This window comes from Colletotrichum destructivum, chromosome 2, assembly GCF_034447905.1.
Source record: "Colletotrichum destructivum chromosome 2, complete sequence".
NCBI lineage: Eukaryota > Fungi > Ascomycota > Sordariomycetes > Glomerellales > Glomerellaceae > Colletotrichum > Colletotrichum destructivum.
The window spans coordinates 2,588,990-2,610,547 of record NC_085897.1 but is presented as its reverse complement, the minus strand read 5'-3'; the positions used below and the strand labels follow the sequence as shown (position 1 = coordinate 2,610,547).

Below are 21,558 nucleotides of genomic sequence, written 5' to 3'. Positions count from 1 at the left end.
CCCCCTCGACGCCTTGCCTTGTCTTTGGCCCGGGCCACCTCACGTATTGTGCAGTCCAGAGCCCCTTCCTCAATTTCCATCCATCACCTTTTCGTCTCATAACTTCTCAACTTCCAACCCTCGCACTACCTTTTGCAAAGCATCCAACACCCGCCTCGATTTACCTTTCGTCACGCTCTCTTCCCTTGCTCCGAACCAACTCGACTCTTGACACCAAAACTCTTCCATTGTCGCTCATCCATAGTTCCACCAGAACATCCCCGCCGACCTCAAAACATCGCACCAAGGTACGTGGTCCCCTCCCCCAATCAACCCCCGTGCCCCCTCTGTCGTCATCGCATCCCTCGCCGCAATCCCCTTCCACCGATCCCCAACAGCCGACAATGGCATATCTACGCCTACCGCTTGACGACGATGTCGTCTCTGCCTCAGTCTGTACCCGATTGATCGCCTCACCGACCCTGCGCGCCCTATCTTGACCGGTCAGGCGCAAAACCCCACCAGGAGCGGGGAGCCTCAACCGAGTGATGAAGTCAGTGAGGCGCATACGCCGCGACTCGTCCTCTCACCTCTAACTTCGCCCGCTCGCGCTTCCGATATCCACTCACCCCTAACCCCGCCATTTTCTCTAAAAGTCATATTCATCAATCGGCTGGAGCGCATCTTTTGGGCGTCGACCCCTGGCTACACGTGCTAATCAATCATTGCGTTCCAGATAACCAACCGCCACAATGGGTCACGAAGATGCTGTGTACTTGGCCAAGCTTGCTGAGCAGGCTGAGCGCTACGAGGGTACGTGGTAATCGCCGCTCGAGAACGGTGGACATATACTGATGATGGGACCTCCAGAGATGGTTGAGAACATGAAGATCGTCGCTTCTGAGGACCGTGACCTGACTGTCGAGGAGCGCAACCTTCTCTCTGTTGCCTACAAGAACGTCATCGGTGCCCGCCGTGCCTCGTGGAGAATCGTCACCTCCATCGAGCAGAAGGAGGAGTCCAAGGGCAACTCTTCCCAGGTTGGCCTCATTAAGGAGTACCGCCAGAAGATCGAGGCCGAGCTCGCCAAGATCTGCGACGACATCCTTGACGTCCTCGACGCCCACCTTATCCCTTCTGCCAAGTCTGGCGAGTCCAAGGTCTTTTACCACAAGATGTAAGGAGTGAGGTTGGAATTGAGGTAGTCGCAGCATTACTGACCCCCTGAACAGGAAGGGTGACTACCACCGCTACCTCGCCGAGTTCGCTGTTGGCGACCGCCGCAAGGACTCCGCCGACAAGTCCCTTGAGGCTTACAAGGCTGCCACCGAGGTTGCCCAGACCGAGCTCCCCCCTACCCACCCCATCCGCCTCGGCCTCGCCCTCAACTTTTCCGTCTTCTACTACGAGATCCTTAACGCTCCCGATCAGGCTTGCCACCTTGCCAAGCAGGCTTTCGATGATGCTATTGCCGGTTCGTTCCATCACTGCTCGAGCTTCTTTCATTTTACTGACCACTGTCTTCACAGAGCTTGACACCCTTAGCGAGGAGTCTTACAAGGACTCTACCCTCATCATGCAGCTTCTCCGTGACAACCTGGTAATATTTGCCTGTGGCCAAGAAGAAGATTATATCGCTAACCGCACATATAGACTCTCTGGACCTCTTCTGAGGCCGAGCCCGCGGCGTCAGGCACCGCCGAAGCCCCTGCCTCTTCCAAGGAGGAGGGTACCACCGCCGAGGCGCCGGCCGCCAGCACCTCCGAGGAGCCCAAGGCTGAGTAAAGGAGTGTGATGGTGTCGTAGCATTCTGCTGTTCCTCGCCGGATTTGGGCGGACTGGTGTCTACGGAGTGTGGACTGGAGATTTCGTTTTTGCGAATCGGCATCGTTTAGGCAATACACAAGAATTGTGAAGGGGTTGATTTTTCCTAGTACGGGACTGGCTGAGGGCTAAAGAAGAGCATTTTGGAGGTCGATTGCACCCACGTTTGCTTTTTTAGACTCTAATGCAAGACCGTCTGGACAACAACAAAAAAAGACTAAAATTGCTTTCAAAAGAAGCACATCCGGCAATCAGTATTGAGTAGTTTTGTGACAAATGTGTGAATAATTCAAAATTGAAAAATTGCAATCATCCAGGGGGTTGTTGTCGGCTGTTATGTTACAGAAGCCATTTCCCCTAATGCAATCTAAGATATTGCAGAGCAACAATTCCCAGTGTGAGAAGGAAAGATGACGGTGGAAGTAGTTGAGGGGGAAGCAACAACATGTGGTAATTCTGAACAAAGAACCAGGGCAGCAAAGAAGCGGGGAGAACAGAAATGTCATCAAAATCAGAGTGAGTTGACAGCAGTAGCGTTGAGCAGCATAAGCAAAAAGCCGACGGCTCAGCCAAAGTTTGACCATGCCACCATAAATGTCAATCTCCTTCTCGGCAATGCAGGTCACAAACCAACATACACGCTGGTTCATACCTGGAGCAAAATTTCACGTGGAGGCCAGAAGGCGAAGCCGGGGTAAAGTGATAAAAGTTTCCGTCCGTTCAATCTCAAAGAGACATTACTAGATCTCCATCATCAGTCATTCGAGACTATGGCAAAGTGGACCTTCATCCAAAGACTACAGTCCTGACAACCCACGAGCAGCTCCCCGTTCTCGCCCGCCTCTTCGAGGTCTGCCTCAGTGAAGAGGAACCCGCGCGGATTTCCGCACCGGCAGCTGCGGTACCAGCACTCGGCATCGGGGCCGTCACTCTCGTCAAAGTCAAGGTCGTCGAGGTCAACGTTCTCTATTCCCGTCTGGAAGGTCTGCTCGCCGCGCTTGAGCCCTTGGTTGTTCGGCGCGAGGTCGAGGGATCTGTCGTATTCCGCTCTTGTCCTCGAGTCCGAGAGGACCTTGTAGGCCGTGGATATTTGGTCGACAGTGAAAGCAGGCTTGCTAGCGTAGGAAGTTGCTGATGATGTGCCCCGGGCTTGTCCTTTGGATTTGTCAGGGTGGTTTTGGAGGAGAGCGCGGTGATAGGCCCGCTTGATAACTTGCTGTGGCACCGCCGCCTCTTCCTGGAGAAGTTTGCGGGTGATGCCTAGAACCGCGTAGTATGTGTGACCTTCTCCAGGGTCCACGGGTGAAGGGCTCATGGTGAGCAAGGAAGACGGGCGGGCGTGGCTTGTCGGACAGGGCGCCCCTTTGAGTTGAGTCGCTGTGGTGGGTTTGTAAGTAAAAGTTTCTGGCGAATTGGAGGTTGAGAAGCTTTGGTTCTGCGGAGATCACGTGAGTGGTTCGAGGAGAGTCGAGTTTTGCTCAACACGAAGTAGAGAACCAGCCGTAAAATCGCGTTCGCGGACGTAGCAATATCGGGGCAGACACTCGTTCAATGCTATCCATGAGCTGTAGAGATCTTGGAGGGATGGTAGACCAACTGGCCGCCAGAAGGAGGGCTGTCTCCCACATCAAAAGAGGGACTGCATCATGTCGGAAGCTGTTGTAATCGTTTCTTGTACATGATAATACATGGTATATGTACACCGTCTATGGTAGTCGACGCATCGCAATTAGAAAGAAGGCCAAACAGGTCGTTTATTTGGGGAAGTTTGTCCAGTTCCGCCTTCCAACCTAGTTCGCGTTGTCAGTGTATGATACCCAAAGAAGTGAACCATATTGAACTTACCTTCTTCCACTCCTTGATCAACTTCGGCATCGCCAGAATAGCCTCTCTCCTCTTCTCCATTCTGTACCAAACAGTTAACATCCGTTCCTCGACACGAGTCGACACAAGACCCAACCAAATACGGGGCACACATACCTGGGCTGCACCATCCTCTCGTGGATCTTTCCCTTGACCTTCTGTCCCACACCAGTACCCTTGACCCGGAGACCGTGCTCGACGCGATGCGCGATTCTGTATTCGGTGCCCTTGACCGTCGTGGGCAGCAGCTCCTCGACACCGTGTTGACGCGCGAGCTTGACAATCTCTGCCTGTCGGCGCAGTGAGTAAACGGGGTCGTGCCATTTTCCCGTTACAGGGTGCTTCTGCCGCGAAAAGGGATTCGGCGTGATCTCCTGGAAACCCGTCTTCGGGGGTGTCGCGCCGGCGGGCAGGATCGAGGCGGGTGGCCAACGGGCGAAGAAACGCTGGAGCTGCTGGGGCAGCGCCTTGGCCAGCTGGATGTACTGTTCTGCGGCGGCCATTTTCGAGGAATTCCTGTGGTTTGACTGCTCGTTACTATGTCCTCTGGTGCAAGCGCTGGGGCATTGCCGATTTTGTCGGAAGGCTAGAGGGAACGAGAGTTTGAGGGCGAGCTATCTCTTTCGTCGTTCCGGGTGCTCGATCAATTGCTGCAGGTCAAATTTGGGAGCGCCCAGCCTTGCCCACCCCTGCAAGTGCATGGGCGACAAGGGGGCTTAGCTTAGAGATGGGGGCAGGATTTGCCGGATTTCACGGTGTTTGATTGGATCGTACTTGTGTAGCGATCCCTGATGTGGCGCAGATCGCAGCCTTCTCTATCGTGCCGCGATACCAAGAAAATCATCTAGACATTTCGAACCCCAAGATATCACAAATTCCAACTCCAAGTCGGATACACCTAGCCGTGATAATCTTCAACTCACTCTTCTTATCAAAAATTTCCGAGGAGCAAAAGTCTACGCGAAGTTATCAAGGTTCAACCGCCATTTGGGGCTGGTACGTACTAAGCGCAGTACATAACTTTGGTTATCCCACCCAAGATCTTCGTCACATCTACATCCTTTCTCAGTATCGCATCACGAGACAGCCAATATGAATATCAACCAGACGAGAAAGACGCCTCTCGACCTCGAAGAAATTCTCAAGAAGAAGAAGGCCGCCGACGCCGCGGCATCGAAGCTTCGATTCATACCGAAGAAGGAGAGGGAACGCCAGGCAGCAGAGAAGGCGAAGCAGGAGGAAGACGAACGCAAGCGCAAGGCCGAAGAGGACGCCAAGAAGAAGGCCGAGCTCGAGAGGAAATGGGCCGCTGAGGCAAACAGCGCCATCACCAACGGAACACATACATACAATGGAGCCGGCGGCAGGATACCCACGGGCCCGAAGGCCATGCACACAATTGACAACGCCCGCGGCCCCGGCAGTCGAGGGCGGGAGAAGCAAGAGCAGCGGAAGGCATCAACAAAGGATGGCAAGGAGAAAAAGTCGGCCGAGGCCATCGAGGCTGATCTTTTGCGCAATCGGTACCTAGGCCCTGAGGTCAACAAGCAATCGAACTTCTCTGTGAAGAAGAAGCGGAAGAGAGCGACGGAATTCAAGTTCGAGTGGGACGCCGAAGAGGACACCACGCTCGTTGACGACCCAATCTACGAGTCCAACAGCACGACCCTGAAATCATACACGTTTGGCAGCTTGTCTGGCGAATACAACGAAGAGGCCGAGGAGATCGCTCGGCGACGGGCACGGATGATTGAAGAAAGGGACCGCGAGTTTGGCAAGAAGCGGGCAAAGGAGTTTATGGAAGACTTCTACAGAGCACGGGAGAAGGCGAAAGAGCGCGCAGATCGGTCGGGCCTCGGCAAGCACTGGACGAAGAAAGCCCTCTCAGAGATGCGAGAACGCGACTGGAGAATCTTCAAGGAAGACTTTGGCATCGCCACCAAGGGTGGCCAAATCCCCAACCCGATGCGCAGCTGGGAGGAGTCGGGCTTGCCGCGACAGCTGTTGAACATCGTGGACAGGGTTGGTTACAAGGACCCTTCGCCTATTCAAAGAGCGGCTATCCCGATTGCGATGCAGGCCAGGGACCTGATCGGTGTGGCCGTCACAGGTTCCGGTAAAACGGCAGCCTTCTTGCTGCCGCTGCTGACCTACATCCAAGACCTGCCACCCCTGACGGAGATCAACAAGAACGACGGAGCGTACGCGCTCATCTTGGCGCCTACGCGTGAACTTGTCCAGCAAATCGAGTCGGAAGCACACAAGTTCGCCGACCCACTGGGCTTCAACGTGGTCAGCATCGTAGGCGGCCACTCGATGGAGGAGCAGGTGCAAGCATTATCCCATGGTGCCGAAATCATCGTCGCAACTCCAGGCCGTCTGGTGGACTGTATTGAGAGGCGCCTCCTCGTCTTGTCGCAATGCTGCTACGTTATCATGGATGAAGCCGACCGAATGATCGATCTGGGTTTCGAGGAATCCGTTAACAAGATCCTGGACGCCCTGCCTGTGTCGAACGAGAAACCAGACACAGACGATGCGGAAAACGCGCAGATGATGCAGAAATACCTCGGCGCCAGAGACAGGTACAGGCAGACGATGATGTATACGGCGACGATGCCGCCGACCGTTGAGAAGATTGCCAGAAAGTACCTACGGCGTCCGGCCATCGTCACGATCGGCAACGCTGGTGAGGCGGTCGAAACGGTCGAGCAGAGGGTCGAGTTTGTTTCGGGAGAGGACAAGAAGAAGAAGCGCCTGCAGGAGATCCTTGGCGCGGGTGACTTCGCCCCACCCATCATTGTATTCGTCAACATCAAGCGCAATTGCGATGCCGTCGCGCGCGACGTGCAAAGGATGGGTTATTCGGCGGTCACACTCCACGGCAGCAAGACGCAGGAGCAGAGAGAGGCGGCGTTGGCATCGGTGCGCAACGGGCAGACACAAGTGCTCGTGGCGACGGACCTGGCAGGAAGAGGTATCGACGTGCCGGACGTCAGTCTCGTCATCAACTTCAATATGGCGACCAACATCGAGAGCTACACGCATCGCATCGGTCGTACGGGTCGTGCGGGCAAGAGCGGTGTCGCCATCACGTTCCTGGAACAGAGCGACTCGGACCTATTCTACGACCTCAAGCAGATGCTCTCCAAGAGCTCAATTTCTCGGGTGCCCGAGGAGCTGCGGCGGCACGAGGCCGCGCAGCAGAAGCCGCAGCGAGGAGGCGGCGGCGGTGGAGGGCACAACAAGAGGGCAGGGGGCGCAGAGGAGTCATCAGGCAAGGGGGGTCAGTGGGGCGCCTAACGTCGCGCGATGGGTGATGGTAGCATGGCGGGTGGATGAGAAGACACTGGCGGCCAGCGGATGGATGCGAAAAGTGGAAATAGATCCGTGGACTCATAGATTATCGTGATAATCTGATCTGATAAAAATTTTATGTCCGAGCAAATGTCGGCGCGTCGGGCCTTGGCGTTCCTGCCAATGCCGTCTTGTCTTTTTAAAATCGCACACCGTCTCCATCTGTCCATTGGTAAGGATCTTGTGGCAGAATGTTGAAACTTTTGCTCAAGGTATGGCGTTTCAATCAAGTTGTCAATTTGCTTATATACCCCGAGATACCTCCCACTTCTTCACCAAGACCATCACCCTTGGTTCTGTCTCTGCTTTAGCACAACTGCATTCTTGCCCTTGGAGGTTTGGGACACAGATGGCAGGGGCGCTGCTGTGCCTGACACGGACAGCGCGCGGGGAAGGGAAACAGGTGACAAGCACCGAAGCGTTCGGGGTTTCCCACCTCGACTCAAGGACCAATTGCCTAGCTCCCGCCGAACCAAGCCTAGGCAACCCCACCACTGACCGACCACAAAGATGGTGGTTTTGTCCATTCTCCATCTCGGTCTGATGTCAGGCCCCCCCGGGATGTTCTGGGCCTGGTAGCGGCGCCTGCGGTCCATTAGTGCCTGCTGCACGACGGAACGAGGAGCAGAATCGAGGGAAATTCCCATGTTCCTCGCTGCGGAACGAGAGATTTTTTCTGCTGCAACCCAATGCTGGCTCTGTTGCGCCCAATCCCCACTGCATTGGTACGGACAGAGTAGGTACCGCATAGAACCGATCCTCACCGTTTCTTTCACATGGGAGGTCGGAGTAGGTATATTTGACCCGCGGCGCCAATCGCAAGTCATGAACTGGCCAGGTCCGACTGTGTTGTTTGACAACTTTTAGCAACATAATTCGGTTGTCACTTTCAGTCTCCTGCCTGTCTGGCTAGGTACCGGATCTCCCACGAGCTCCTTCCCTTTAGCTACCGGTTGATTTTTGTAGTTTTTCTCTACGCTGGGAACCACACGTCTCGAGATTCGTCAGAAGTGACAACAAAGCTGCTAGATTGGCGCAGTGCCTCCGAAGCGAAATCCTTAGGCCCTTCCCGGTATCGGTGGATATTGTCAGGGATCCGAAGGAGAGAGAGAGATAGAGGAGAGGGAAAAAAAAGTTTGGACAACCTAGGTAGGTACCTGCCTAGGTACCTAGGTACTTACTACGTACGGGCTGCTGCGCTTGCTGGGTGACACACCGTGACACCGGGCCTGCTTTTTCGCTTTTGCCCCGCGGTGTGCCTGTCCCCTTCGAGGCCCACGTCCTCTTCCTGTGTGGTTATCCCATCTCCCTTTTTCAACTCAGCAACGAGGGGGAGCAGTGAAGGACAGTGCTGAATAGACTTCCTGTTCAACCGACGTCCTGCACTTGCTCCTTTCTGTTTCTGGCAGCTCGTTTTCCCTGTCACCTTTTTATTCGGTTCGAGTCTGCCGGCACGCTTCGAAGGCTGAGCGATATCTTGCTTTGGTACGGACGGTATTCCACGAGCGCGCAACACGACAAGCGAGCGAAACAACCTGCACCTGTCTCCCTCACCATCCTCCTCCTTCTTCTCCTCTTCCTCCTCTTCTTCACCGACCTTTGAGCCATATTCCTGGGGTTCTGCTCTCAAACTCCTCCCAGCGACCACCTTGAATAGCTTAGGCGGCTATCGCTCATACACCTACCGGTCTCAATCTTTGCTATGATGGACTCTGCAGCGGCAGCAATGGAGATTTCCCACCATGACGCACCGGTTTCGCTGAAGAAGAGCCGTACTGCCGCACTAGAGGCTATGGAGGACATTGTCTACGGTTCCGTATGTTGCGCGCAGTTTCTCAAGGCTTGAAAACCCTCGCTAACGAGACATTTCCTCCCCCACCAGGTCGCCGGCGTCGTTGGTAAATACATCGAATACCCATTCGACACAGTCAAGGTCCGCCTCCAGTCCCAGCCTGACAACCAGCCCCTACGCTACAAGGGCCCGCTCGACTGCTTCCGCCAGTCCATCAAGTCCGAGGGCGTCCGAGGGCTCTACCGTGGCATCAGCGCGCCGCTCGTTGGTGCCGCTCTCGAGAACAGCAGCTTGTTTTTCTTCGAACGCATCGGCCGCGCCGCTGTATACTCATCCGGCTGGACCCCCCAGGGTCAGGAGCTGTCCCTCTCCGCGCTCTGGTTCACCGGTGCCTTCTCCGGTTTCTTCACATCCTACGTCCTCACCCCCGTCGAGCTCGTCAAGTGCAAAATCCAAGCGCCCGCCTGCGCCGACGCCGTGGCGGCGCCGCAGTTGCGCCCGCTGCCCGTCATCCGCGACATCTACCGCCACTACGGCATCCGGGGCTTCTGGCACGGCCAGATGGGGACCCTGATTCGCGAGTCGGGAGGCTGTGCGGCGTGGTTCGGCAGCAAGGAGACGGTGACCAAGATGTTCCACGTCCTTAACGGGCGGGCGGTCAAGACCCAGGCCGAGAGGGATGCGCTGGCCTCGAACCCGCTGCCGCTGTGGCAGCAGGCGCTGGCTGGCGCCTCGGGCGGCGTGTCGTACAACTTCCTCTTCTTCCCCGCCGACACTATCAAGTCACGCATGCAGACGGCGGCCATCGGAGACGCGGCGTCCAGGAGGACGTTTTGGCAGGAGGGCGCGTTGGTGTGGCAGCAGCATGGGCTGAGGGGGCTGTACCGGGGGTGTGGCATCACCTGTCTGCGTTCAGCGCCCAGCTCGGCCTTCATTTTCATGGTTTTCGACGGCCTCAAGCGACATTTTCCTCTCCAATAGACTTTTCTATGTCTTTGCTTCTCGGGGTCTTTTTTTCTCTTTCATTTTTGGGGTTTTCTCTCTTTGATATCCTAGACTTGGGTGGCGGTCGTGGTCATTGCGGTGGTAGAAAGAATGGGCTTTTCGATTTGTTCGGCACGGCATTTAGAAAGGCGCAACGGGACAGTTTCTGGTCGTATATATTACCTACATACATACTTCTTGGGCAGCATGGCCTGGCTAGTGGGTGGCGGTCATAAAAAAAATAAGGGAGGGTATGCAAGTGTGGATCTTTTGTGTTATTCTTGTCATGCATGGTCTCTGAATATTTCGATGCAGCGGCTACTTGGGTCGGTCGGTGGTGCTACCCGAGGCTCTCATGGCTCAGATGATACAGCAAAAGACACCGATCAAGTACATCTCTGTATCCAAGTCTTTGTCGGCAATGTGGCCGGCCTACCTAACTTCGGAGCGTTGGAAGAATGGCTACATAGGTCGAAGACTATACTGTAACGCTTGGGCACATGAGCGAGTTCTAGAAATTCACGCTCGACTGAAGAACTCTCTGTGACGTCTGAGCTGAGAATGACAACCTAGAGCCCGACCAGAGCGAGTACTACGCGGAGCCGGAGTAGCCCAGAGTGTGTACCTTGAACAGGGTACAAATAAAATTTACGGGGTGTATTGAGAGATGACGCGAAGAGAATAACCCCCTCCCGCTACTTCTGTCCATGACGGTTACAGGTATTTAAGAAGACAAGTTCAGTGGCGTTGTGGCATTTGTTTCCGCCAAAAAGGAGGGTTAGAGATCTTCCAGGACCGAAAGACTCAATCAGTCTCGAAATTACCAATGGATTCTCTCGGTTTTACTACCAGTCGGTCAAACGAGATGCACAAGACGGAAGTGGTCGCGTGCTCTCCGGCTGGATTTAAGAGCGCTCCTCCTGAAACCCTCGACTAAGGCCTTCTTTCCAATGCATGTAAGCCGGTGAAGTCACATCAAATATTTGCAGCCGGGTATGATCGAGAACTCAAGCGTGAATCTCACTTTCATTGAACGATGCTATGCGAGAAAAATGCCTACCCCAGCCATGAAAACGCCATTTCAATACATACGTCGCGACTCCCCCTTCCTTCGTCGCGCTGGGGTCCGCAATTTCACGACGGATATAGCACTACTGCTTCTTGTCTGCGGCGGCGGCGGCGCGCTCCTCGGCACCCTTGAGGTCCCAGTCATTAAGGTACCCCGCGCCGGCACAGAGGTAGGTAGCAAAGGAGAGCCAACCGAGGTAAGGGACGAGGCAGGCGCCGGCGACGGCGTCCACGGAGCCCCAGAGGTAGGTGAGGTAGGTGTTAACGCCGAGGAGGGCGACAATATCGACAGTGGCCTCGATGGGGCGTTTAAGGCCGAAGAAGAGGGGCATCCAGATGAGATTAAGGCCCAGCTGAATGGTGTAAAGAGTCGCGCCCTGCTTGGTCATGTTGATGTGCTCGATGGAGGAGAAGGGAGAGAGGCCGGTGTTGATGGCGCGGTGGGCGGCGTAGCCCATTAGACTGTAAGTTTTTTTTTGACGTGTTAGTTGCCGCATACTCATCGGCAAGAAGGACAAGACAGAGATGGGGTTGACATACCCGTAAAGGAGTGTCCAGGCCGGACCAAAGACCCATGGGGGAGGGCGGTAGGGGGGGTTCTTGATTGCGGCATAGGTTTTTTGCGTGGCTTTGGCTGTTGTATTTGAGTGTCAGTTTCTGCGATATGGTCGTTCACGACGCGCCTGAAACTTCTTGGTGACATACGTCTTGTTGAGTAGCCGACGGCGGTTCCCAAAGCTATAGGGAGCAGGATCGAAGCCGCGGCATTCTCGAAGACCTGGTGGGGTAGGGTCAGGGCCGGGATAAAGGTTGTCATGTTACCGAAATCAGTGGTTGTTAGCTTTGGGTGTGATTTAGTTGGTGTCGACTTAAGGCGGTTGTCAGAAAGAAGTTCGGAAAGCTCGCAAAGGCCGTTTTAAGGTAAATTGCCAGTCCGTCTGGAACATGCGATGGGTTGAGCCTCGGGGCGGGTCCCAGCCCGACCCGCGAGAGAGCTATCCTTTTACAGAGCAATGACGCAATGCATCGAGTTTCCCTCACGAACAGCCGATTTTGTTTGCTGTGATATTGTTTGGGCCGCTAGAGATTACATTGCAAGATGCGCAGCAGGGCGTCACAACTTACAACTTATAGATGATTGCCAATGTTACAAAAGCATTTAAACCAAAGCAAAGTGCATGGAGAGATGTCACGGTGTTGTTAGCATTTGAGCTGGACCCTGACAGATGGGGTCTCGTTTTCCTCGGGTGGGCGTGTGCCTCCTGTTGCTACAGGGGTGAAGCTCTGGAGATCGCTGGGGGATCGGCCGGCGGTGTTCTGCAGCTCCAGCATTTCGTCCAGGCGAGTTAGCCCGCCGGCTGCAGCCATCTGTACTTCAACTGGGGCTTAGGATTTTGGGTCATTCGGTCTGCTAGGAAGGTATGGTCTTGTGGTTGTAGGTCTTACCACCTTCCGCGGAAAGATGCACAACCATCATGCCTTCTTTGGAAGTATTCCATAGCACTTCAGCCTAGGTAAGTAAGGTAGGTAGGTACAAAACACCCCATCATTAACCAATTGGCCTCGAAAAACAACTTCAGCCGGCAGCAACCCTGACTACAAACACAAAGCCTCCAGCAATCCCTTAGCTCTGCAAGACACATATGCACTTAAGAGTACTAACAATGCTACCGAAGATCCTCCGAAATCACACTAACCCGTCTTAGGCTTCAGTGGACCCTTTCCAGCCGACTCTTTGTTCCACGTCCCGGTCTCTGTGTGTCTCGTCGTCCTTCCACTAAGTCAACCTTCCCGTCTGTCTTCCATCTCTGCCTCGTGCATCCCAAAGTCCCCTTCAGCTTTGGATCACGACAAGATCTTGCGTCCCATCGTCGAGGCATTTGCTCTCGCAACTGAAATAGTTCGTTCTTCCCTTTCTTTCTGCATCATCTTTATTTGCCGCAGCCTATTGTTCCCTCCATCACCTCGATTCAATTCAAGCACCTCCATTATTCCTGTCTTCCCTCCCCCCCAGACAACCCGTTCTTACTCCCACCTGACTCCCTGTTCAAGTCCTCCCCCCGTTTGTCAAATCATTATCAACCGGCCTCAATTGGCGCCATATATTTCTTCTCTCGTTTGCGCCGTCATCATCATCGTTACAGCGGCGGGCCGGGTTTTCCAATCATATTTGCCTTTTGGCAATTGCACCATTTTTACTGCTTGCTAGCCATCCTCCCGACTTCTCAATTCTTTCTCTCTTCTCTCGTTTCCCTCAGAAGTCATCCAGTACCCCACGTGCAGAATGACTCTCTCTAACCGCAATCGCGTTGCCAAACAACAGGCTGCCTCCTTTCCTTCCTTCCATCGAGCCAGCAGACGAAATCACATGAGCACCAACCACGCGGTCACCCGACGCGGACGCGATACTTAATCAGGCTTTACGGCCAATTCTACCGAACAGAGACGACACACACCCTCCACAATCGCTTTGTCGCGTCAGATCCAGGATGGATTCGTACTCTTCTCACCGAGACTCCTCTGCGCGCTCGCCGGGCGACAGGACGTGGAGCAGTCGCGATGATACACGAATCAAGGAGGAGCGGACCGACCCCTTCTACCGCGGTAGATCTCCTGGTGCGTACTTCTCCTTCATATCCTGTCACTTCAATTGGATTGTTGGAAGGTCTCCTTCTTACTGTTTCCCAAATGGAGGCTTGCCGTCGCAAACATGGATGACCATTTACTTACAACCCTTCGCAGGCCATGAGCGCCAACACCGTGATAGACGTCGCTCTCGATCCCCGGCCGCCATCGACCGTTACGAGCCAAGGGGTCGCGGTCGCGACGACTATGCCGGTCCTCGGGATCGCGATGATCGCCGCGAACGGAGAATCACGTCGCCGCCGGCCAACATCGACCGCTATGTCCCCGGACAGGACAGCAGCGCCCCGACGCCACTAACCGTCAACCCGCTCGCGGACCCGGTCAAGCTCCCCTACCAGGTTGGATTCTCATACTTTGGCGAATGGTGGAGAATGAACGAGAAGATCAAGGAGGAGAAGGAGCGCCAGCGCACCGGTCGCCGTCGCGAACCCGATCGCGTTCGCGGCCCTCGCGAAGTGCAAGAAGAGCGCGAGAAGGAGAAGGCCAAGATTCAGCTCGCTTATGACGCCTATAAGGAAGAGCTTCAAGCAAAGATGGCGCGAACCTTTGTTGCCGAGCACAAGAAGGAACAGTGGTTCCGCGAGCGCTATGTGCCTGAGATTCGCGATGCTTTCAGGTCCCAGCTGAACGAATTCCGCCGAGGCGCCTACAGCCAGTGGGAGCAAGATCTCGAGTCCGGAACGTTTGACGACTTCTCTCTCGAGGGCATCCCAAAGAGCGAGACGAACGGCCTCGGTGGCCTCGTGGAGAAGGAGGAGGGCGAGGCAACCGCCGCCAACGAGATCCTCGGAGTTGGTGATCTTGTGCCGGCCAATGGCTCTGACATCAGAGACGAGAACCTGTACCAGCCAACCCTTCTCATCAAGACCATTGCGCCTCACGTCAGCAGACAAAACCTCGAGACATTCTGTAAGGAGCATCTAGGCGAAGAAGAGGGCGGCTTCAAATGGCTTTCTCTTTCGGATCCTAACCCCAGCAAGCGGTACCACCGCATTGGCTGGGTTATGCTTCACCCTTCTTCAGAGGTTGCTCCTGCTGTTGTCGATCGCGTGGATCCCAAGGACGAGGAGGGTGATTTGCCTCTGAAGTCGCCAGCTGTTGTCTCAACTGCGGAAAAGGCTCTGGACGCGGTGAATGGCAAGACTGTCAAGGATGAGGTCAGAGGCGACTTCGTCTGCCATGTCGGCGTGCACAACCCTCCCAGCAACCCTCGAAAGAAGGCTTTGTGGGATCTCTTCTCCGCACCTGAGCGTGTTGAAAAGGACTTGAACCTCGTCCAGCGACTTGTCAACAAGTTTGAGGAAGACTTCGGCTCCGATTTTAACGCCTTGCTGAAGATCGAAGAGAGAGTCGACGACCTTAAGAACGGTGGCCGTCTCCAACCTGCTGCTGGCGCGACCAAGAAGAAGCCCAAGAAGGAACGCGATCTCGATGTCGACGATGGCATGGAAGATGGAGAAGATGGTGCCGTTGATGAGGACGAAGATGAAGGTGCTGTGGAGGAGGACGAAACCGACGATGAGGAGTTGATTGTGAAGAAGAAGCAGCTGGATCTCATGATCGAATATCTCCGACGCGTCTACAACTTCTGCTTCTTCTGCGTCTTTGAGAGTGACTCGATTCATGAGCTCACACGCAAGTGCCCCGGTGGTCACTTGCGCCGACCGAGAAGTACTCTGAGCACCTCCGCCAAGGCTGTCGCGCGCGCCAGCGCCAACGGCGAGCCGTTCCCCGGAAAGAAGCGCAGCGAGATTGAGGAAGAGGGCGAGGCAACCGAGATCGACAAGAAGTTCCGCAGCACCACTGGCAAGGCAGAGCAGCAGCTTCTGCGCGCCTACAACTGGGTTAAGACCTTTGAGGACAAGATCTTGCAGATCCTTGAGCCTGAGACGGCAGACTTGCGCAAGCTTGGAGGTCGGCCAGTTGAGGACGCCGTCAGTGATGAACTCCTCAAGTACGTCAAGCAAGAAGACGAGCACAAGTGGAGGTGCAAGGTTCCCGAGTGTACCAAGCTGTTCAAGGAGGAACACTTCTGGCGCAAGCACGTCGAGAAGCGCCACGGCGATTGGCTTGAGAGCATTGAGCAGGAGGTCGGTCATCTTATGAAACCCCGCGCGGAGCCTGGCTAACCTACTACATAGTTCCACCTCATTAACGCCTACGTCATGGATCCCTCCCACATTGCTCCGTCGCGAACGGATGCCAACTCCAATGGCCACTTCCCTCCCGCTAACGGCCAGTCGGCGACTGGAACCCCACGTGGTTTCAACTTGCAGAACTTCACCATGAACGGCATGATGCCTATTCCGGGCTTTCCCATGCCGCCGGGTGGTTTCCCGCCATTCGTTGGCGGTGGTCACCCTGGTGTCCAAGCCGGATGGAACGCAGGCGGCGATGACCGCGGCGGCCCCGGCCCCATTCGCCGTGGAGGAATGGGTGGCGGCCGTGGCAACTACCGAACCGGGCCCTATGACAGACGCCCGACCCCCCGTTGGGACGGTGGTATTGGCGGAAGAGGGCGTGGCGGTGCCGGAAAGTGGGGAGACGGCGCTGCAGGAGGAGCGGCTGTCGGACCCCGTGAGGCCACTCAGGGGCGCAGCCTCAAGAGCTACGAGGATCTCGACCACGTGGCTGGCGGCGGCGGTGGTGAGTTGAACTATTAGCACAAGAACTACTCACACCGTTTGGATCGCCACGAATCGGTGGTCAAAAAGGAGGAAAGAAAATAGTTGCATGGGTCATCTGACAGCCTTAGATGACAAGCGGCTGGAACAGGAGCGCAGGGGTTCGCGCTGTCATCTCATTTTTGCCTTTTATTTCCTGCAACAGAGGAGTTGCACACTCATTGGGCATATTTGGCTGTACTTTGTAACATAACAGAAAATCCGGGGCTAGCTTGGGACTGCGAATTCGGATTGGGTTTTCTTTTAGCACCATTTTGTTTTCTGACCTTTGACTCGCGTGACTCTCTCACGGCCCACCTAGACCCTGTGGTCTTGAGACTGTTCTTTGAAGAAGACCATGATGATAAGTTCTTCCACGCACACATCCATCCGTCTCACCGTCATCTGGAGTGATTTATATATATAGTGAGTGGGAGACTGACATACATACGTCTGAGCTCATCTGTAACTGAACTGGACATAAATAGTGCCAAAAATAACGATAAAAAGACATGCAACACCGGGCATTCGCCGGTCGTCACCGACCCGACTACTACTCCAGCCCTCACTGGTTTATCGATGGGAGAGCGGACGGGATCCCGAGTTCTCCAGTGGGTATGGTCGCATGTGTCTGTTATGGCTCGAAGGCGGTTTATGGCGGCTTGGCGTGGATGTGGCGGGATGAGCAACGCTTGGATGTGCAGGTGAAAGCCTGGGCTGGCGAGTAGCCAGGCACGGTGTTTTACTAGTTGGTATTGTGTATTTTGGAAGGGGCAAGATTTGCCAGCTTCTCTTGTTCACTCTCGGATGTGACAGATTCAGGTAGTTCGTGGTAACGGAAGGTGAAGGGGGATGGCGTAATAGGATAGTGATGTTGTCTACGATGGGGTTGGGATGACGACGTTGAAGATGATAAGCGGGCTCCGTTCATTTACAGGCTAATGTCTATCTTACAGTTCACAGGATATCCGAGCCTCGGGACCATGATTGTGGCCGGAAGCTTGCCGTATGTCTCGTAGACTCGTGGAGTTGAGCAAGGTATAATATGACAGGTTAGAGGTATTGCTGAAGGCAACAGGCCAGTCATGAGAGTCAAAATATCAATAAAATCTAGATTACATGAGCCCCCCCCTCCCCCGAGTTTTATTTATTCAAGTCATGCTCAGTCAGCCACGACCTTTGCCTCTTAGTTTTCTAGAGTTTTCAATTGCGCAGAAGTCAGTGTGTCAAGCAAAGACATTTGTCTTCCCCCTTTCTCGAGTTGTCCGAACCACAAGTCTCATCTCATTGAAATTAGCTTGCTTCCGTACTCATAGACGTGTGCTCCATGATCCAAGAGCATTTGGGCAATATCCAAGTGATATCTCGTTGAAGCATCGTTAAGAGCTGCATTCAAACGGACGCTTTGGACATAAAAGATTGTTTAGGCACCCCTAAATCATGGAGCAGACATTAGTAGCCTGCGAAGGAGTCAAAAAAGGAGACTTGAAAGCTCGGGGACTTTTGTAGTTGGGACACCTGGTAGCATTTCTCCCACTGTCGATTCGAATCCATTGAAACACGTCCATTCCGAGGGAGGCGGTGCTTACGTGGCGATCAGAACTCAGAAAGGTTTCCAGACTTCACCAAAGTCCAAATGAATTCGGGTCTCGTAGGAAATTGGCTGCGGCTGTGGCAATGACTTGTGAGGCATGGTTGGGTCGAGCCGCTCGGTATTGGGGCGCAAAACATATCCCTTGACCGAGAAATGAGCCAGCTGAAGGACACGACTTTCTCCTGTCACATCTTATGAGTCTACAAGAACGAAACTGGACTCAGAGGCTGTAAGGCAAAGAAACGAGGCATGTATGCAGCCAGCTCGTTGGACTTGTTAGAAGAACGGGACAGGGAGGTTGTAAAGTTGGTGGCTTGTCCCCGTGATGGGCTATTAGATGCACATAAAGTCATCTATATGAGTGCTCTTTCCAGGCCCGCATTGATCTTACGAACCATATACGATCTCCCATTTGCCTGGTTTTGCGTCGCACGGCATCGCCTTATCACAATGGCTCTTACGGTCTCAGGAAACATGTCAGTAGACGTGGTATTATTTGGCTGAAATAGTCGGATTAGGGCCGTCACCTGGCGAGAACAGAATATGGCCAAATCCTCGGTAAATCTTACAAAGCTGCATGGTAAGAGACCCCGACCTCAAAAAGCGATGGCAGACCTGCTCATCGTGGCATCAGAAGCCAGAGTACTCTGTAGGGCGTGTCACAAGGTGAGCCAAATTCCTAGAACCCAGACTTGGACAGGGAGATATTCCGTTGCAGAAAAGAAGAAGAAAACAAAGAGAGGAGGGAGGCTTCGCCTGGTGTGACCGCCTTCAGCAATAAAGCGTCGACTCAATGACTTGGCATTTCGAGAACGCTGTAAGGTTATGACACTAGGGAGGTAAGTTGGGAAGTTATGCCTCGAGGAGTCGTGGCGGCCGCTGACGCCGCAGCGGGCCATATACAGCTGGCTTTTCATGCTGAGCGTCTCTTTCCGTGCCGGTGAAACCATCGGGCATAGCGGTTGATGCGTCTGTCACAAGATAACATAAGAGCAGTGACGACACAAGCCGACAGTCACCCGACGAGTAGCTCGTTAGCATGTGTTTTATGCTCCACTGATGTCGATGTGCTTCTGCAACACGGCAAGTAGTGTGCTTGATTTGGAGTGACCTCAGCGATGGCCCATCCCCGACGAAGCAATCTGGAAGCTGCTCACATCTAGAGCTGCAGTGCCGGTCCTCTTGCAAAGTCGGCGGCCGTCTCTGCCGGCGCAAAGCCAAGTCAAGCGATTAGTTTCAGACAGTGCAACAAGTGCCCATGTCAGGAGAACCAACGCCAGATCGACGTTCGTAGCCGTGTCTCGTAACAACGAAACCAAACAAGGAGACCAAGGCTCATCTCAACTGACTGATGCCCCACAATGCCGTGTCCCGGTAGCATTTCTTTTATTTAAAAAAGGCTCGGCTCCCAATCCGCTGAAAACGTCGTCCATGATTTTAAAAACACACGTTTCCCCCTTTCTTTCTCCTTGCCGTAATTACATAAACACGGATACGGATAGATGGGACCCCCCCCTTTCATTCCTCTGCCCTGGAAAAAATAAAGATGCCCGACGGTTCCCCATCCTTGTACCCCTCCTACCCCTCATGTCATAGGTATTCTTCACCCGCACGAGGTATCGAGAAGGGTACGGCGGAACCTGCGCCAGACAAAGGCAAAGCCCTCATTGACTGACTGCTCAAACGACAGACCCTCCCACCTCAACCGTCATCACCCTCGAACATTTTTTGTTTAGTCGTCGTTGTCCGTCCGCTCCTTGGGCTCTCTGGGCTCTCTGGGCTCCCTGGGCTCCCTAGGCTCGCGCTGCTGGTTGTTGTCGCGGCGTCCCTGGTTTCTCTGCTGACGACCACCGCTCGCACCACCCTCGTTACCCGGGTTCTGGGCCTTACGTTCGGCCTCCTGCGCCTCGCGTTCCTTCTGGGCCTTGGCGTTGGCCTGCTCCTTGCGGATGACGTCGTGCAGGTTGGAAAAGGTGCCCTTCCACGAGTCGAGACGGGTGGCGAGCTCTTGCCATTGCCGCGTGCCAAATACGCGGTAGGTAACCTTGTGGACAAGAAAGACCTGGTCCTGCTGAGAGAGCTTGCCCTCAACGAGGCCGGCGCGGATGACGTCGATGGCCCACATCTCGACCTCCTCGGCGGGAACTTGGAGGGCCTTTGCGACAGCCGAGTACTCGATGCGGCGCGAGGTCGTCTGGGCGGCAAGGGAGGCGAAGGTCAGGAGGCGCATCTTGCGGTGGAGCTTCTCGTGGTCGAGCTTCTCCTTCTCGATGAAACCCTCGTGCTCGTCGTTGAAGTCGTTATAGTCCTCGAGGTCCTGCTCGGCGAAGATGTCGAGAAGCTGCGAGTAGACAGGATGGGTTTCCGACAGGTTCTGCACCGAAGGTATGCTGCGGACGTCGGTGAAGAGGTAGTGTGTGTTGGACAGCAGGGCATCGCGGACGGCGCGGAGGGATAGCCTCTGGGCGTCCTCGGAGCCGATGTCCTCCTTGTCGTCGGCGTCAAAGGTGCGCAGGGCCTTGAGAATATACTCGTAGCTCTCCCTTTTCGAGGAGGCAACCCCGCAACGTCAGCATTTCTGTACTTCAAGGCGGTGTCGGGTTTGCGAGACACAGGATCCGGATCTTCAAAAACTCACTCATCCTTGCCAGCCTCCTTGGCGACCTCGGCAATCTCCTCGTACATCTGTCTCTGAAATTCCTCGCCGGTGGCCCACTCCTCGAACCAACTGGGAAGGTGCTTCAGGTAGGGCTCGATGGCCTCGAACATGGCGTGCGACTTGAGGAAGCGCAGGATGGCCATAAAGACGTTGAATCGGATCGGGTTCTCGGGGGCGATGAGGTTGAAGATGGTGCTGAGGGCATTCAGGCTCAAGCCGACGCCGTTGACGGGGCTTGAGGCGATGGGCTTGCTGAAGGCTTGGCACAGGGTCGGCAGGTGCTTCTTGGGGTCCTCGGATTGAAGGACGAGGTGGACCATGAGATTCGAGGCGGCCGTGAACTCCTTCTCGGGCACAGACGACAGCGCCGCCGACGAGCGCACCAGCTTGCTCAGCACCTCCTCCTTCTTGGCCTCGTTCTCGACCAAAGGTTTGACCTCATCGGCGATGTGGAGGTAGTCGGCCATCTCGCGGGCCAGCTCCTGGAAGGAACCATCCACGAAAAGCAGCTGCGGCTGCGCCTGTTGCTTCGCTCCCGCCGCCATGATTCCGGTCTTTTGGATTTGGAGGGGGGTTTGGGTCGACGAAGGGAGGGGGGGGGTGGGTGTGGGTTTCGGGGGGACACAGGTCGTGGTAGTTGTATGCGGTTGATCGGAGGAAAGAAAAACCAAAAAGAGGAGGTCAAACCCGGAAAAAAACAGACGGCCGAAAATGTGAAAGAGACTGGGCCTGAGAGAGACTGGGAGAGGGGTGTGTCGTTTGAGAAAACGGAGACAGGGGTCGGTCTGTCGTGCGGTGAGTCGAACTGCCTTCGATTTGCGAAAGGCCGTTCGGGTCAGGTCGTTGGATGGAGGGGTGTTTGGTGGTGGGCCACAGGGCAATTTTTTCTGCCACCAAATTTCTGTGCGAGCAGGTGCCGCTAATACGTTTGTGGAACTCTAGGCGAAGGCGGTGAGGACCAGACTTGCGCCAGGCCTGTTCCCAGGCGGGGTACCCTGGGGATTTTGGGCTGAGGGACTTTTCTAAACCCAGCCGATCGTACTCCCATCAGGGGATAAACGTTTGCATGACTTATGGTAGATGCAGCATTGTGTGTGCTTTTCTATTTCTCTTCTTTGTTGATTGTCAT

At 54.7% G+C, this 21,558-nt stretch overlaps 8 protein-coding genes across 8 annotated transcripts; 4 read left to right on the top strand and 4 right to left on the bottom strand.

The window, feature by feature from the left end:
- Window positions 1-69: 69 nt before the first annotated feature.
- CDEST_03014 (Putative 14-3-3 protein) lies at window positions 70-1,978 on the top strand. Its single transcript, XM_062919173.1, has 6 exons — window positions 70-287; window positions 716-792; window positions 850-1,156; window positions 1,212-1,453; window positions 1,509-1,579; window positions 1,633-1,978. The coding sequence occupies exons 2-6, from the start codon at window positions 732-734 to the stop codon at window positions 1,762-1,764; spliced, it is 813 nt and encodes a 270-aa protein (XP_062775224.1). The 5' UTR covers window positions 70-287; window positions 716-731; the 3' UTR covers window positions 1,765-1,978.
- Window positions 1,979-2,557: 579 nt separating this feature from the next.
- On the bottom strand, window positions 2,558-3,118 carry CDEST_03013 (Putative diphthamide biosynthesis protein 3/4; the record flags this gene model as incomplete). Its single annotated transcript, XM_062919172.1, has 1 exon — window positions 2,558-3,118. One exon carries the CDS (start codon window positions 3,116-3,118, stop codon window positions 2,558-2,560), a length of 561 nt encoding a protein of 186 aa, XP_062775223.1.
- A 343-nt stretch (window positions 3,119-3,461) lies between these two features.
- On the bottom strand, window positions 3,462-4,297 carry CDEST_03012 (Putative large ribosomal subunit protein mL59). The gene is made up of 3 exons (XM_062919171.1): window positions 3,784-4,297; window positions 3,649-3,709; window positions 3,462-3,593 (listed from the first exon to the last, which is right to left on the bottom strand). Exons 1-3 carry the CDS (start codon window positions 4,167-4,169, stop codon window positions 3,558-3,560), a joined length of 483 nt encoding a protein of 160 aa, XP_062775222.1. The 5' UTR covers window positions 4,170-4,297; the 3' UTR covers window positions 3,462-3,557.
- Window positions 4,298-4,532: 235 nt separating this feature from the next.
- On the top strand, window positions 4,533-7,044 carry CDEST_03011 (Putative ATP-dependent RNA helicase DEAD-box, Helicase superfamily 1/2, ATP-binding protein). Its single transcript, XM_062919170.1, has one exon. The coding sequence runs from the start codon at window positions 4,759-4,761 to the stop codon at window positions 6,967-6,969; it is 2,211 nt and encodes a 736-aa protein (XP_062775221.1). The 5' UTR covers window positions 4,533-4,758; the 3' UTR covers window positions 6,970-7,044.
- Window positions 7,045-8,323: 1,279 nt separating this feature from the next.
- CDEST_03010 (Putative mitochondrial carrier domain superfamily) lies at window positions 8,324-10,293 on the top strand. Its single transcript, XM_062919169.1, has 2 exons — window positions 8,324-8,839; window positions 8,906-10,293. The coding sequence occupies exons 1-2, from the start codon at window positions 8,726-8,728 to the stop codon at window positions 9,794-9,796; spliced, it is 1,005 nt and encodes a 334-aa protein (XP_062775220.1). The 5' UTR covers window positions 8,324-8,725; the 3' UTR covers window positions 9,797-10,293.
- A 455-nt stretch (window positions 10,294-10,748) lies between these two features.
- On the bottom strand, window positions 10,749-11,816 carry CDEST_03009 (uncharacterized protein). Its single transcript, XM_062919168.1, has 3 exons — window positions 11,573-11,816; window positions 11,408-11,501; window positions 10,749-11,329 (listed from the first exon to the last, which is right to left on the bottom strand). Exons 1-3 carry the CDS (start codon window positions 11,682-11,684, stop codon window positions 10,951-10,953), a joined length of 585 nt encoding a protein of 194 aa, XP_062775219.1. The 5' UTR covers window positions 11,685-11,816; the 3' UTR covers window positions 10,749-10,950.
- Window positions 11,817-12,622: 806 nt separating this feature from the next.
- On the top strand, window positions 12,623-16,683 carry CDEST_03008 (Putative Zinc finger C2H2-type). The gene is made up of 4 exons (XM_062919167.1): window positions 12,623-12,767; window positions 13,191-13,483; window positions 13,610-15,603; window positions 15,655-16,683. The coding sequence occupies exons 2-4, from the start codon at window positions 13,357-13,359 to the stop codon at window positions 16,174-16,176; spliced, it is 2,643 nt and encodes an 880-aa protein (XP_062775218.1). The 5' UTR covers window positions 12,623-12,767; window positions 13,191-13,356; the 3' UTR covers window positions 16,177-16,683.
- A 2,459-nt stretch (window positions 16,684-19,142) lies between these two features.
- On the bottom strand, window positions 19,143-21,276 carry CDEST_03007 (Putative proteasome component (PCI) domain, eIF3 subunit M helix domain-containing protein). The gene is made up of 2 exons (XM_062919166.1): window positions 20,409-21,276; window positions 19,143-20,313 (listed from the first exon to the last, which is right to left on the bottom strand). Exons 1-2 carry the CDS (start codon window positions 20,972-20,974, stop codon window positions 19,503-19,505), a joined length of 1,377 nt encoding a protein of 458 aa, XP_062775217.1. The 5' UTR covers window positions 20,975-21,276; the 3' UTR covers window positions 19,143-19,502.
- Between the last annotated feature and the right edge of the window lie 282 nt (window positions 21,277-21,558).

Bases quoted from the DNA above. Each gene is read 5' to 3' on its own strand.
- CDEST_03014 (XM_062919173.1), top strand. From the start codon at position 732: ATGGGTCACGAAGATGCTGTGTACTTGGCCAAGCTTGCTGAGCAGGCT. The intron at 793-849 runs GTACGTGGTAAT...TGGGACCTCCAG, and splicing joins GCAGGCTGAGCGCTACGAGG to AGATGGTTGAGAACATGAAG. The intron at 1,580-1,632 runs GTAATATTTGCC...CCGCACATATAG, and splicing joins AGCTTCTCCGTGACAACCTG to ACTCTCTGGACCTCTTCTGA.
- CDEST_03012 (XM_062919171.1), bottom strand. From the start codon at position 4,169: ATGGCCGCCGCAGAACAGTACATCCAGCTGGCCAAGGCGCTGCCCCAG. The intron at 3,710-3,783 runs GTATGTGTGCCC...TGTTTGGTACAG, and splicing joins GAGAGGATGGTGCAGCCCAG to AATGGAGAAGAGGAGAGAGG. The intron at 3,594-3,648 runs GTAAGTTCAATA...AACGCGAACTAG, and splicing joins TGATCAAGGAGTGGAAGAAG to GTTGGAAGGCGGAACTGGAC.
- CDEST_03011 (XM_062919170.1), top strand. From the start codon at position 4,759: ATGAATATCAACCAGACGAGAAAGACGCCTCTCGACCTCGAAGAAATT.
- CDEST_03010 (XM_062919169.1), top strand. From the start codon at position 8,726: ATGATGGACTCTGCAGCGGCAGCAATGGAGATTTCCCACCATGACGCA. The intron at 8,840-8,905 runs GTATGTTGCGCG...CTCCCCCACCAG, and splicing joins AGGACATTGTCTACGGTTCC to GTCGCCGGCGTCGTTGGTAA.
- CDEST_03009 (XM_062919168.1), bottom strand. From the start codon at position 11,684: ATGACAACCTTTATCCCGGCCCTGACCCTACCCCACCAGGTCTTCGAG. The intron at 11,502-11,572 runs GTATGTCACCAA...CAAATACAACAG, and splicing joins CGTCGGCTACTCAACAAGAC to CCAAAGCCACGCAAAAAACC. The intron at 11,330-11,407 runs GTATGTCAACCC...AAAAACTTACAG, and splicing joins GCCTGGACACTCCTTTACGG to TCTAATGGGCTACGCCGCCC.
- CDEST_03008 (XM_062919167.1), top strand. From the start codon at position 13,357: ATGGATTCGTACTCTTCTCACCGAGACTCCTCTGCGCGCTCGCCGGGC. The intron at 13,484-13,609 runs GTGCGTACTTCT...AACCCTTCGCAG, and splicing joins CTACCGCGGTAGATCTCCTG to GCCATGAGCGCCAACACCGT. The intron at 15,604-15,654 runs GTCGGTCATCTT...CCTACTACATAG, and splicing joins TTGAGAGCATTGAGCAGGAG to TTCCACCTCATTAACGCCTA.
- CDEST_03007 (XM_062919166.1), bottom strand. From the start codon at position 20,974: ATGGCGGCGGGAGCGAAGCAACAGGCGCAGCCGCAGCTGCTTTTCGTG. The intron at 20,314-20,408 runs GTGAGTTTTTGA...CTCCTCGAAAAG, and splicing joins AAGGAGGCTGGCAAGGATGA to GGAGAGCTACGAGTATATTC.